This window comes from Cydia strobilella, chromosome 5 (assembly GCF_947568885.1).
Source record: "Cydia strobilella chromosome 5, ilCydStro3.1, whole genome shotgun sequence".
Lineage (NCBI taxonomy): Eukaryota > Metazoa > Arthropoda > Insecta > Lepidoptera > Tortricidae > Cydia > Cydia strobilella.
Genome location: NC_086045.1, coordinates 15991793 through 16005821, shown reverse-complemented (window position 1 = coordinate 16005821; position 14029 = coordinate 15991793). Strand labels below are relative to the sequence as shown.

Genomic DNA, 14029 nt, shown 5'->3' with positions numbered 1-14029 from the left:
ACGCGGCGAATGATGATCCCCATGACAGTTCATTTTTAGGGTTCCGTAGCCAAATGGCAAAAAACGGAACCCTTATAGATTCGTCATGTCTGTCTGTCTGTCTGTCTGTCCGTCCGTATGTCACAGCCACTTTTTTCCGAAACCATAAAAGCGTAACACACCATCGCACCGCACCAAGGTCACTGTGCGACGCCACCATAAGTAAGAGCGAGAAAGAGATATCGCTTTCTCGCTCTTACTTATGGGTGCGTCGCACAATGACCTTGGTGCGGTACGGTAATGTGTTAGCCGCTTAAGACCTATACTGTTGAAACTTGGTAAGTAGATGTATTCTGTGAACCGCATTAAGATATGTTTGGTGGCAACGTAGTTATACTCTTTGGTTGGCATCTGACATTGACAGCTCTGTATCTGTCATGTCAAACAGGATAATGCTGGACGTGGAAACGGCTAGAGAAGCATGATTTTATGTTCTTACTGAGGTTAGTTTGTCTCCGTGGCGATTTTGTATTATTTAATATCAAGGAATATAGTGTGCACATCTTCCTCTATAATTTTTCTTCAAGTTGTAACCATAAGTCGTGGTATAAATCCAAGTATTTGGTGCAGTTTACAGTGTTTCACTGTGCGGGTTTTAATTTCAGGATAGAACAATGTCTAAAAGAAGTCAGCCTATTTGGTCACGGCCGTTAAAAAATGAAGAAAGGCCAGTGTTACGGTTATACAACAGTTTATCGCGGCAAAAGGAGGTATTCGTATGCTCCAATGGCAACAGGGTCAACTGGTACACCTGTGGGCCCACTGTCTACGATGCCTCCCACATGGGGCATGCCAGGTACTACATTTACCATTTAATTTTTTAATTACGTAGCGTATACTACACGCCAGATACCTCCTAAGTCAACATTTTGTGATATCCTTAACAATCCCTTTTTACCCGACTGCCAAAGTCTGGTAATGTTTTTGGAATTATCTTTATATCCCTGAGCCACTGTTCTGCAAGATGACATTGCTGTCAACTTATCACTTCTTGTTTGTAATTTAATTTGGTTTTATAAAATTCCTGCATTACACAGATTAAATGTTACATTTTATGTCAATGAAGTTATTAACAATGAACCATACAACTATGTTAATTTCAGTATTCATTATGTCTATAGTTTTAATGTGGAATAAATTTATTTCATGTGTATATTTTGCAGATCATATATATCGTTTGACATTCTCAGACGAGTAATGTCTAATTATTTTGGACTGGACATTCTGTATGTGATGAACATTACAGACATTGATGACAAAATCATCAAAAGGGCAAGACAGAACCATTTATATGAAAAGTATGCAAAAGAAGAGAGAGATTTGAGTAAAACAATAGATGATGCAACTACAGTTGTGAATTACTATGAGAACATTGTCAAAACTACTGGCGACCCAGATAAAAAGATTGCCATGCAAAAAATGTTAGACAGGTAAGCACTTTAAATTTGCTTCTTTTAATTTGCATTTTACTCAACATCAGCATTTTTAGGGTTACATACCCAAAGGGTAAAAACGAGATCCTATTACTATATTACTAAGACTTCACTGTCCGTCTGTCTGTCACCAGGCTGTATCTCATGAGCCGTGATAGCTAGACAGTTGAAATTTTCGCAGATGATGTATTTCTGTTGCCGCTATAACAACAAATACAATATTTTTTTATACTACGCCAGTGAAAAACAAGCATACGGCCCGCCTAATGGTAAGCGGTCACCGTAGCGTATGGACGCCTGCAACTTCAGAGGTGTTAGATGCGCGTTGCCGACCCTATCACCCTTATTGTGCTCTGGCAACCTTACTCACCAAGTCACTGGCAGGAACACAACACTATGAGTACGGTCTAGTGTTATTTGGCTGCGGTTTTCTGTAAGGTGAAGGTTATTCCCCAGTTGGGGTCTGCTCGAGATCTGGAATGACATCCGCTGTGCTGTAAAATTACATTTTATTATTTTTAAAAATGCTGTAAAATTACATTGTATTATTATTTACAACAACGGGACTTAATCGCGTAAAATAAGTTTTAAATTTACCTCCGACGTTTCGAGGACGGCGTTGTCCCCGTGGTCTCGGTCTTCTCTCTCTCTCATAATAATGAGTAAATATCGTGAAAGTTTAAATTACATTTTGTTTTAAATAAATTGAATTGAATTGAATGACATTCACAGTGCCCCTACCTTTCTTAAACAAATACAAAAAAATTAATTTGTGAGTCCAACTCTAGCACTTGTCCGGTTTTTATATACTTTGAAATGTTACATTATTGTGCCATTTAAGATAATATAATAGGAATTAATTGAATTTTTCAGTGTAGCAACTGCAGTTCAGGATCTCAAGTTAGCAGTAGAATGTAAAAAAGATGACAAGATCTCTGAAGCAAAGAATGCATTGCTAACATCAGCAAAAGACCCAATATCAGAGTGGTTAGATAGCCAGTTTGGTAGCACAGTCACAGATAATGCAATATTCACCACGTTACCAAGATATTGGGAAAATGAGTTTCATAAAGATATGAAAGCTTTAAATGTAAGTATGATAAAAGTACAATACTTACAAAGATTGAAATAAATTCATATGAAGTTTCTAAAAAGTGATTGTTAGTGATCAAAGACAGGTAGCAGCTTTAAGACGAAAGTATAACAGGGGGATGTGACTTAATTTACATTTCATGTATAATTTATATACATTTAATATGAATGCATTTTATGTTCAAGGTTTAACTAGACTGTTATTGTACAGGTCAATACTTCAATAGTTTTATTGTGGATCAATAGTTTTAATAATTTAACTAAAATTATATTTAATTTAATTTGTATAGCTGTAGTATTATATTTAATTTGTATAGCTTATAGTTGCTCTCGCTCGGAAGGGTTTCCACGAAAGACTAGCGTCGGGGAACTCAAAGGTTCCTTGACATGAAGCTGAGTGGAGACGATTTCAGGAACGCTTTATAGCTTTATGTCAGTGTTATGAGTGAAGTTTAAATTAAGCGTTTTTGAATAACCGTTTTTAAATAAAAACTAATAGAAACTACAAGAATTTTAAATTCTTACCATATTGTATATTATTATTATTGAGGTGTGCAATAAAGAGTATTTTATTGTATTAACAAAAATATGACTAAACATTTTTCTTCTGGACTCTTTATGTTTTTCAACTTGATGTACCTACTACTTTTCTTATTTTTTGATATATCTGGAAACTCTTTATTATATTTAAAATCTGTTTCCAACTAAATATGAGCTTAAAATTATATGTGTGAATTTGAATATGTTTTACTGGAATAATCACAAACCGTGTTACATTCCAGGTCCTACCCCCAGATGTATTAACAAGAGTTAGTGAATATGTACCACAGATTGTTAAGTTTATAGAGAAGATCATTGAAAATGGTCTAGCTTATGAATCAAAGGGCTCAGTGTATTTCAATGTGAGCGAGTTTGAGTGCAAGAAGCACCATCACTATGCCCGCCTGGTGCCTGAAGCGTATGGAGACACCAACTCGTTACAAGAAGGGGAAGGTAATCCTACACAATCATAAACATAATGCCTTAATCCCTCAACATGTACAGTCAACTACAAAAAGATATATGCACTTTGGGACCTTATTCCAAAGCAATAAGTTGAAAATATGGATACATCTTTTTGTAGTTGACTGTACCTACTTACTACCGAATAAACAATAAAGTATAGTTTGATTTTTTTTTGCTGACCTAATATTGAGTCTGTAGGAAGCAAGATTAATTATAGGGCGGCCCAAAAATATGTTGACAAAAAATGTTTAGGTATATTTTTCTTACTTTACACATCTGTTACTAAAATGTCATTAAAAATTAAAACTACAATCAGTATTCTGTTTTAGCTTTGATACACAAACGCAGATGTTTGTTAAAAATCAACAATATACCGCGGTAAAAATGATTTTTCATCTCTCTTATTCGGAAAGTTCACCTTTCATAAGCTGATAGCCGGGAGGAAAATTGCATTTCCCACCCTAGGGTAGATTTTTTTTTATTCGTACTTCGAGCAACAACAGCCATATATGCCATATTATTCAGTTGCAAACTCTCATATTAGCTTCCGCATTTTCAGACCAAGTAGGATTATCGAAATGAAATGTCAATTACATTGCATTATAAAAAAAATATACTACTTGTATTTAATATTTATAGATATGAAATAAACATAAAGATTTGTTAATAAATCAATATAAATGACGACAAATGTTTAAAATATTATCATTATATTATATTCGTTCATTCAGTCACTTTTTTTAAGGCGCGGACACATCCCAATTCGAGTTTTTGAGTTTTTTCTTGTATTTGACTTTCCTCGTAGTCAAAATGAAAAGTAGAATGTTTAACTCATCTAAAAGTAACCATTTCACCCTGGAACTATTGCCTCGGGTGATATGGTTCACTTTCCACCCTTGGTTAACAATCTAATTTGGCCAACCCTGTAAAACAATGTATTTTTTCTGCAAGTAGGCCTCAATGGCTTTTTTACTTCTCATATACAGCTAGAGGTACTTTCTAAATTGCTATACAACAGAAATAGCTGAATGAATATAACAATAAAATACTTAGACTAGTTTTTGTTTTCATTTAGGTGATCTGTGAATAAAGATGAGTATATATTTGCAGGCGACCTCAGCGCCGACAGCTCGGAGAAGCGTTCCGTCAACGACTTCGCGCTGTGGAAGCGGAGTAAGGCGGGCGAGCCGTCGTGGCCGTCGCCGTGGGGGCCCGGCCGGCCCGGCTGGCACATCGAGTGCTCGGCCATGGCGGCCGACGTGCTCGGCGACACGCTCGACGTGCACACGGGCGGCGTCGACCTCAAGTTCCCACACCATGACAATGAGCTGGCTCAGAGTGAGGTAATATACCCAGCCGACCATAGACATAGTATAGTAGTTATAGACATGAAACCGAGCGACCAGGGGTAAGAGAAAGACATATTCATTTATTGACAGGTTAATGTATGGCAGCATAATCCTTTTTCTCTTTCACACTCATAAATTTCGGTATTTCGCCATCATGAGTGTCAGGCCCTTGCACCCGACCGATTCGATTGCCGATCGGTCGAATTGGCTACTGTCTCATTTTTCGTCCACACGTACAAAAATAGTGACCCATTTTTAATTGTAACTCGTCTACATGAAACAATTACATAATTTTCCAATCAAATAAATAACTTTTCTCAAAAATGGACGGCAAAGTCGGGTTTGTAGGTTAAAAAATAAGTTTATGGTCAGTCAAAAATTAAAAAACGTTGTAGTCTCGATCTCGCGACAGCAGTTGGATACAAATTCCATTATTTGTCGAGTTCCAAACTTTAAAAAAAGTTGAAATGGCCATATCAAATGAAGGCATAGGTCTATTAAAGAGCCAAACAGATGATCAGTGCTCATTATTATGATGTTGGTACCGCGACTTAGCTGTCTTAAATAGGTTGGCGTATTTTCGGCAGAAAGATACACCTATATTTTTTTCATAATAAAAATAAAAATGCGGCAAAGGAAATCTTTTCAACGAGGTTAGCCTGTCGAAGTATTTTACAGATGGCACCAGCATAGGTTTTCCGTATTTATTCAAGACTAAAGAAATTTGTACTCTGGCCGGTCGGTAGTGCACCGGTCATGGGCGCAGGGCGTTTGTATAGCAGATTTTGGACTTTATTGCTAAGCCAATAAGGGTCATAATAGATGATTTTACTTTATGCTCTAGAACATAATAAGCAACTTTATGTCGTGTACGCACGATTTAAAGTCGAACTTTACTAGCATGAGAAGTGAAAACAATATTTCCGTACATGCTTGAGAAAAGTTTTTTTCACATCACCTATTCGAAAAGGGAACTTTTCTTCCCTGCTAGGAGGGATCAAAGTGGCACTTTTCTGTTCAAGGACATTTTGTTGCCAGTATGAAATATTGACACAAAGACATATGAAATTAGTATGCAGATAATCGATTACAATTTCTTTATAATCGATTACGTGCATACAATTTTTCTAACTTAAATAATATTTTGTTGTAATTGTAAACAAAAAATGTAATTATGTAATTAACGTATTTTAAATTAATTAATATCATATTTAAATTAAGTAAATTAATTAATTAGCGTAATATTTACAAAGAAACGTAAAAAAACTTTAGTTTAATAATTTAATTTTCATTTTGACATTTTAGGTCTCCTTAAACGCAGCCATACTTGTCTATGCAATTTAAAAAGTTTATATTTTAAAAAAATTGTACAAATATTTCACAAAGCATTATGCGGTTCTGTATTCTGTATAAATTTGTAAATACTTAGTTTAAATCAATAATAATAGGCCTTTTCATCTGTGTCAGATGTTTTAAGCAGCATCCCGGTAACGACACTAATAATAATAAATATAAGTGATATCAGTCTTCATAGTGTTCTTCCGAAGATTTGGTTCAAAGGGGTAAGAGCTAATTTGTTATCAGAAAATAATGTCCAATCTACAAAAATAATGTACTTGATTTTCATTTTAGTTGTTTGCTGCTGTTTTTAAAAAGATATTAGGTACATAATTATGAGCTGTAGGTACTTTTAATTTGTCACTACAGTCACGTCTGAAAATATCGATACAGACAAAGTGCCAGAAGTATGTACCTATACTAAGGTCGTGTACACATATTTTTGGCACTTTGTCCGTATCGATCTTTGCTTAAAATAATAATGTTTTGAAACCTAATGTTAGTATGTAATTTCCTCATAGGTGATGTGAAAAGCAGTATGTGTCACATGGTAGCAAAATTATTTTCACCTTGGGCGTTAACACTTGAATCCCTCACTACGCTCAGGATTCTATGTTAGAATCCCTCGCTACGCTCAGGATTCTATTATAGAATCCTTCGCTTCGTTTAGGATTCAATTGTACGCCCTCGCCGTAAATATGTCATTTTGCTCCCTTGTGACACAATCTACTATTGTCGCCAGGCATACTTCGATAAGCCTGGCTGGGTGAACTACTTCCTGCACACCGGTCACCTGACCATCGCGGGCTGCAAAATGTCCAAATCGCTGAAGAACTTCGTGACCATCGGCGAGGCGCTGCGCCGGCACAGCGCGCGCCAGCTGCGCCTCGCCTTCCTGCTGCACGGCTGGAAGGACACGCTCGACTACTCTAACAATACCATGGAGATGGCCATTCAAACTGAGAAGATGTTTAATGTGAGTGTTCTTCTTTTTTTTTACTTTCAAATAGGAAAACAATAACGGTATGAATCGATTCCTGTATGGCAACAATATACATAAACGCAACATTTCACCGACAAAATCGCAATTTCCTTGTTTTCCATACCATCAAACGGCTTCTAATGCGAGGTTTAGACTAGCAAGAACTTGCATGCAATTTTCATTACATTGCAGTATCTGATCAAACTTTTGAATGCAGTTTACCTTAATAGCCGGCAATGTAACGTAAATTGCATGCAAGTTCTTGCTAGTCTAAACCAGGGACCGGCCCGCTATCCCTTATCGGGGTTTTATAAGGGTATTGCATAAGGCTTAACTCACCATACCCTTTGCCAGACGAAACCCTTTGTTTTGGTTTTAAAAACCCTTATATAAAGCTACCACATTTGAGTAATCGGTAGCCCAAATACCCTTACAAAACCCTTATCATCCGCTCACCAACACCTTGCATATTGCTTATAAGGGTTAGCCTTATAAAGGGCTTCCCTTTTAGCATATAAGCGTGCTAATTTAAGTCGTCTACCTTGTTCATAAAGCACACATTACTTCGAATCCGAGCGATCGTCGGCGGCGACGGCGGCGTTCTTTGACTAGGCACGTATTTTCTTTCCTTTTCATACACTACCGTAGATATATACTAATCCTGTCTCTTTCACGCAAAGGGAAACCTTTATAAAAAGCGCTTTTTTTTTATTGGTTAGCTTTTCGGTAAGGGTTAGTCAAAGGTAAGGGTATGAATGGGCTTGCAGTTCAAAAGAGAAAGTCTTTCAATGTGTTAGCCGTGTTTATGTGTCGCCCATTGAAAGGGTTTTATCGCGGAAAGGGTTGTCCGGTCCCTGGTCTAAACCTCGCTTAAGCAAAGTGACACAGTGACGTCACGATGTGTTGCCGATTGTGTTAGAGCGTTTGCTCTGTAAAGTGGCGATGCCAGACTGACCATCGTTTGTGACTTTTGTATTGCTTTAAGACAATGGGTCCCATACAGACATTTGAGCCTCAAAACAAACCTGATCGACTGATATCATTAAAAAAACTTGTCAACTACCCTATTGTTGTAGGAATTCTTCTTGACGGTGAAGGACGCGATGCGCGCAGGCTACGACGAGGGCTGCGGCGGCTCGTGGCGCGCCGAGGAGCGTGAGCTGGCCGCCAAGCTGCAGGCCACCAAGGAACAAGTCCACGCTGCCCTCTGCGGTGAATATGCTTGTCATATACTAGTCGTTGCGGTACGAGTAGCAGGGACCCGACTTACCTTACCTTGCCTTTCGTTCGACGTTATACCTTCGAAAGCTTAACCGCTTAGCAATGAAGGGCTACCTTAACGATTTATATCATATCCCTTTATAACAAAAGTAACCGAACCGAGTCGTCGGCTGACTGTAATTTTTGAATTTGTATTAAACACTTTTCAAAGACCTGTCAGCTCAGAGCATAGAATATTAGAGAGAGGGCAAGCCGCCGGTGGCCGCGTCGCAGTTGTTAGCTCAATGGGCATACACTGCCGCTAGTTCACCCTCGGTTGTTATGCTAAGACAGAGAATATTCAGTTTTTATCCAAAATGCCGATTTGTGCAATAGTTACTACTTAAACGATATACTCAATGACAAATTGTTTCATAGTAAAGATAAAGATTCGTTCGTCTATTTCCATCTTTATCACTCTTGCATATTTGAGCGTGATGCGCGAATGACTTGTGCTTTGCGTGGGGTGAAGTTGTGGGGGGTAAAGAACTTGCGACAGGCGAACTCGACAAATCGGCCGTCATGTCCGATCTCCTTATATTCGTATATCTATCTATCTATGCCTGTCAGAGAATCTCGACAAGTTTTATCTGTATAATTCGAGAGGGGGACCAAGCTAATTCTGAAAAGACTACAATAATAAAGTGTGGAAGTGCCACCAGTTTATTACGTCAAAGTGGATGCAGAATAAAACGGACTCTAGTTACAGTTTTAACAGAAGACGCAATCTACTTTCTAGGCTTAAATTTAAATAACGCTACTAATAGGTAAGTAGGTACCTACGGAAATGTCAACGAAAGTTCCTTCTTTATCGCTTGCAATCTTAAAACCCGCTGTTCTCGATTCCCTCTTAGTAGAAACTCAACGTCAACTTACATAGTTGAAAAATGTAGGCGCGATGGCTCGATTTGATTCTCCATACAAATTTTAAAAGTCGCGCCGTTTTCTACTGATAAATTGGTCTGACCGAACTGATAAAAAGTCATACTAAAAAAAAACTGATAAAAGTGAAGAGTGATAAGAAGTTCGGTAAGCGCGCGCGTTTATGTTTATGGTTATCCCCTTATCCCACACTCCACACTGCAACTGCACACTCGTCACTCACAGACAACATCGACACGCGCGGCGCGCTGGACGCGCTGCGCTCGCTGGTGGCGGCGAGCCACGTGTTCCTGCGCCGCGCCGCGCCGCGCGCCGCGCCGCTGCTCGCCGCGGCCGCGCGCTACGTCACCGACGTGCTGCACGTCTTCGGCGCGGTCGAAGGACCCCGAGGCGGCATCGGCTTCCCCGTCGGAGACGGCGATAACGTCCGTGTGAGTATTCTGTTTTTGGCGAAGCTTCCTCTCATATTCACTTGAATTAACAAAGAAGATGAGATGATGAAGTATTGTAACTGTAGGTAGGACAATTTGAATCATAACTGATATAAATCTTGTGTTATGGAGATCATAGTAGAATTATTTGTTATTGTTACAGCTAGAGGAAGTGGTGATGCCATACCTAGAAGCGCTGAGCACATTCCGAGCGCGCGTTCGGGACGCAGCGCGAGCGGTCAAAGCCACCGATGTACTGGCGCTGTGCGACCAGCTGCGCGACGTCGACCTGCCCGAGCTGGGCGTGCGGCTCGAGGACAAGCCCGGTGAGCCTTGTGTCTGCAGCTATAGAGTCTACTCTCGCTTGGTATAGCGCGGGCCTCCGATGTACTATATTTTAATATTATGGCGTATCGTAAGTTACCGTTAATGGCCCGTATTAAAGTGTCTACAGATTACCGTACCGTTGCGGCGCACGTATCGATAGTGTGTAAGCTGGTCCACCGCACATAGATATTATTATAAAGCGGGATTTACATTACGAAATTAGTGGCGTAAAATTGATTTCGTGACAGTAGTTTTACCAAAAGTTTCACGTGTAATTTAATATTAGTAATACATGCATTAATTTCATGAAAGCAAATCAATTTCGTGCCCTGTGCAAAACAATTTTTTGGTGAAATTAATGTCGTGCAACTAATTTCGTAATGTTAATGCGACGTAAAAACTAGTGTCGCGAAAGTGCCTGCGCTGTGCGGACGTATAGCTTTGATGCTGATGGGGCGTGGTCACTGCGATTCTGTCAATTTCACGACACTAATTATTTCACAAAATTACTTTTCGCATATATCGACACTACTTTCGTGAATCTGATTTCAACATGCATGACACTAATATCGTAATGTAAATCCCGCTTAACCGTGCCCGGTGGTGCGGTGGGCATGCACGTCGCATCAACTGACAAGTAATAATAATAATGGTGCGCCTCGCACCAATTCGCTCGTCTGGAAGCTGCGTCGCACCGTTTGACAGCTGTCATTTTCAAATTATGACAGTGGAATATGTCAATGTCAAACTGGACGGCAATGTAGCCAGTTGATGAAATAACAAAAATGCGGGAGCAGTGCTTTAAAGACGCAGATTTCCAAAGATTTTTATGCAAAAAAATTGCATTATTATTTAGGCCCTTCATCTATCTCTAAAAAAGCGGATCCACATTAATTTAAATTAAATCTTAAAGGATTCATTAGCAAAAATTGGTTGAAAACAAAATATGGGACATTTGAGAACACTGGCGCACGTGTACGGCTGTCTGTAGTGCAGGATCGTACCGTTTAGATGGTTCGTCGCGATCGTGTGGAAGTCCACGCCAGTACCCGCTATTCCTAGATCCGCTCCATGGTTGCGTTGCGGTGCGGTAGTCTGTTACGGCTTTTACACTAACAGTAGGTATTATCGTGATACTGATTGTGTCAATATTATCGCGGGTCACCAAATTGTTATAATTTTTCTGCGATACGCTTCAATATTTTTATGATACAGCATTAATATCATAGTATCGCATGATAATAATAATAGTATGATATGGGCCAATCAGTGCGTCATCGTCATTGATCCTTTGATCAGACATAGAGATCAGACACGTTTACATATTAATGACATTTTATTTATTCACACAGACCGCACAGTGGTGAAGCTGGTTAGCAAAGAAGAACTGATGCGAGAGAAGGAAGAGAAGAAGCGAGTAGAAGCAGAGAAGTTAAAGAAGAAGCAAGAACTCGCCGAAGCGCAGCGGCTCAAGGACGAGCAGCGGAAGGTCCCGCCCGGGGACATGTTCCGCAAGGAGGCCGACAAGTACTCGCAGTTCGACGACAAGGTGGGCATTATTTATAGCTTTGTAAACTAGCTCCGCTATTTAAAAAAAAAAAAGATTTTGTGAAATTACATATAATTGTCCATATAGGTACATATATATAGGTATATCGGTTCTGCTCACAAAATTTAACGAGAATCGGTGAAGAAATGCGACCTTTACGGACGCTTCGCTCGCTCGGTCAAGAAAGAGTCCAGATTAACAAGACCCTATAATGGGATTTCACTTTGCCTAGTGACAGGAAGACTCATTTTATAACTTGGTTGAAATGTAAATATATGATAAAAATAGTAATTACACTCGCCATTTTTTTATTGTGGGAAAGTATAGGTCTCTGCTGTCATTCATTCTTTCATTAATTACTCCAATGGTGGTTATGGTTGATCCAACCTATGAAGATAAGTAAACCGCAAATTTTTTGTTATAGGGTCTCCCAACACACGATCACGAAGGTAAGGAGTTGAGCAAGGGACTCGTCAAAAAGCTGCAAAAGCTGCAACAAGCCCAGGAGAAGAAATACAACGAGTACTTAACCTCCCTCAACGCTACCAGTGGTTAGAATCGATTCCTTCATACTTAAAGTGCGACGTTGTATCCTAGAGACTGATATTGCATTATCTTTGATGTCGTGTGTTAACAGCAAGACGTCTAGGTATTCTAGTCAGATTAGTTTACCTGATGACACATTGTTTGTACGTTTCATGTTTCAGTCTTTGGGATTAAACACGGGCCCGGGTAAAACCTGGTATACGGTCAGCTGGAGGCGTGGTTTTTAGCCTAAATGTAATTATGGTTTCGTAACTGGTTTGTTCATCAGTTCTGCTTATAAATCTACGAAGTCTAAAAGTCATAGCTTATTTTTAAAGTGGACACTTCATTGTTTGCAGCCGTGTATGTATGTAGTCTTAAATTCAGTTTAGTATGTCACATTCCAAACAACTTTTTAAGGTACTGGCGAATTATTTCTGACAATAGTAGTAGTTGTTCAGCAATATCAAATATCGTGTTAAAATGATGAATGAATATAACGCGGCTGAATATGAAGTGCCTACTTATAGTTAACGATTTTCTTTAACTAGAACCAAGGTATACCGGAGCGGAGTTGCCAGCGATGGTTTGCACAAACCTGCATTTAATTTTCACTATTTCATTTTCATATATTTCATTAATTGTCTGTATCAGTTTATTGTTAAGAAAATTTATTTATTCTTAGTAAATATTATGGCAATGTCAATGTGCTTTAAAACAACAAATAATAGGTAGTAATGCTCGATATCAAAGCAATAACTGCAATTGCGAAGGAAATTTAAATTTAAAAAATAACCTTTGATAAATAAAATTAAAACAACATCCAATTAACGTTTTACATTTCATACTGTACAATATACCTATACTTAAACGAAATACCAATAAGACCACAGAAAATACGATCTGAACAGTATTACAATCATTGCCTAAATATGCAGGTAAACGAACCAGTTGAGTTTGTGTAAATAAAATTTTAACAACTTTTATACTTAAGTACAATAAAAAATATTGGCATATTACTATTTTTTATTAATTATATATCCCCATAATCTAAACTACATAAGAAACTATTACTATAACAAAAAACGATTTCTGTGGAATAATGTGTCCACATTTTATAAATGATCATGTCAATGTCAACAAATTAAATAAAAAGAAGAGGGTTGCTCGAACAGTCCGCCGATTATCTACATTTAAGTTAACATTAAAAACGAATTACCGCGACTTGGATGTTGACAATGGAAGTGCATAACGCTTCATTGAGGACTCTATAAAGGCGGCCGCCGCGTGCGCCCCGATAAAATACGAATAAAAGTTGAAAAAAGGTAAAAAGTGAGGTAAACAATCCGGCGTTTTTTGTGAGCTGCTGCGTCGCGGGGAGGGGAGGGGTGGGGTGGCGCTGCGCACGCGACACGCGGTGTGATCCTAGGGATCGTACGCAACGGTCTGACAGGACTACAAGACATATTTATTGTATCGTTACACACCGTTACAAAAAACCTTGAAATTCGTGTGACGTAATTAATGGATGAACCCCAAGGGCTTGTTACATCTATAATTTCGTCAGCCACTTTCTGCCATTTTTCATCTCATCTTTGAATATCATATGATTATACCTATCCCTGTCACTCCCAATAAGTGTGAAAAGGTAGATGTAATAAGCCCTTAAGGATAATTGACCTTTAGTTTTAATTTTAGACGCACGATCTGTTGCAGATAATTACCTAAGTGAAAGCCGTCTAATCGTGGGTAAGAAAAACTATATTTTTTCTAAAACCAAAAATATAGGCTAAAGTATTATTTAGCGCCTTGAAAAA

The 14029-nt window shown here is 38.6% G+C and overlaps 1 protein-coding gene across 3 annotated transcripts; it reads left to right on the top strand.

Moving 5' to 3' along the window:
* Positions 1-424: 424 nt before the first annotated feature.
* On the top strand, positions 425-13199 carry LOC134741501 (cysteine--tRNA ligase, cytoplasmic). Of its 3 annotated transcripts, none has more exons than XM_063674303.1 (12): positions 425-482; positions 645-835; positions 1203-1469; positions 2346-2562; positions 3347-3557; positions 4680-4912; positions 6999-7232; positions 8315-8450; positions 9606-9811; positions 9975-10137; positions 11491-11687; positions 12112-13199. In XM_063674303.1, exons 2-12 carry the CDS (start codon positions 654-656, stop codon positions 12241-12243), a joined length of 2178 nt encoding a protein of 725 aa, XP_063530373.1. In that variant the 5' UTR covers positions 425-482; positions 645-653; the 3' UTR covers positions 12244-13199. The 3 variants fall into 3 exon arrangements, with proteins under 3 accessions (XP_063530373.1, XP_063530372.1, XP_063530371.1); XM_063674302.1 differs by having other exon boundaries at positions 436-482; positions 610-835; XM_063674301.1 differs by having other exon boundaries at positions 436-482; positions 650-835; positions 12112-13197.
* The last annotated feature ends 830 nt before the right edge of the window (positions 13200-14029 follow it).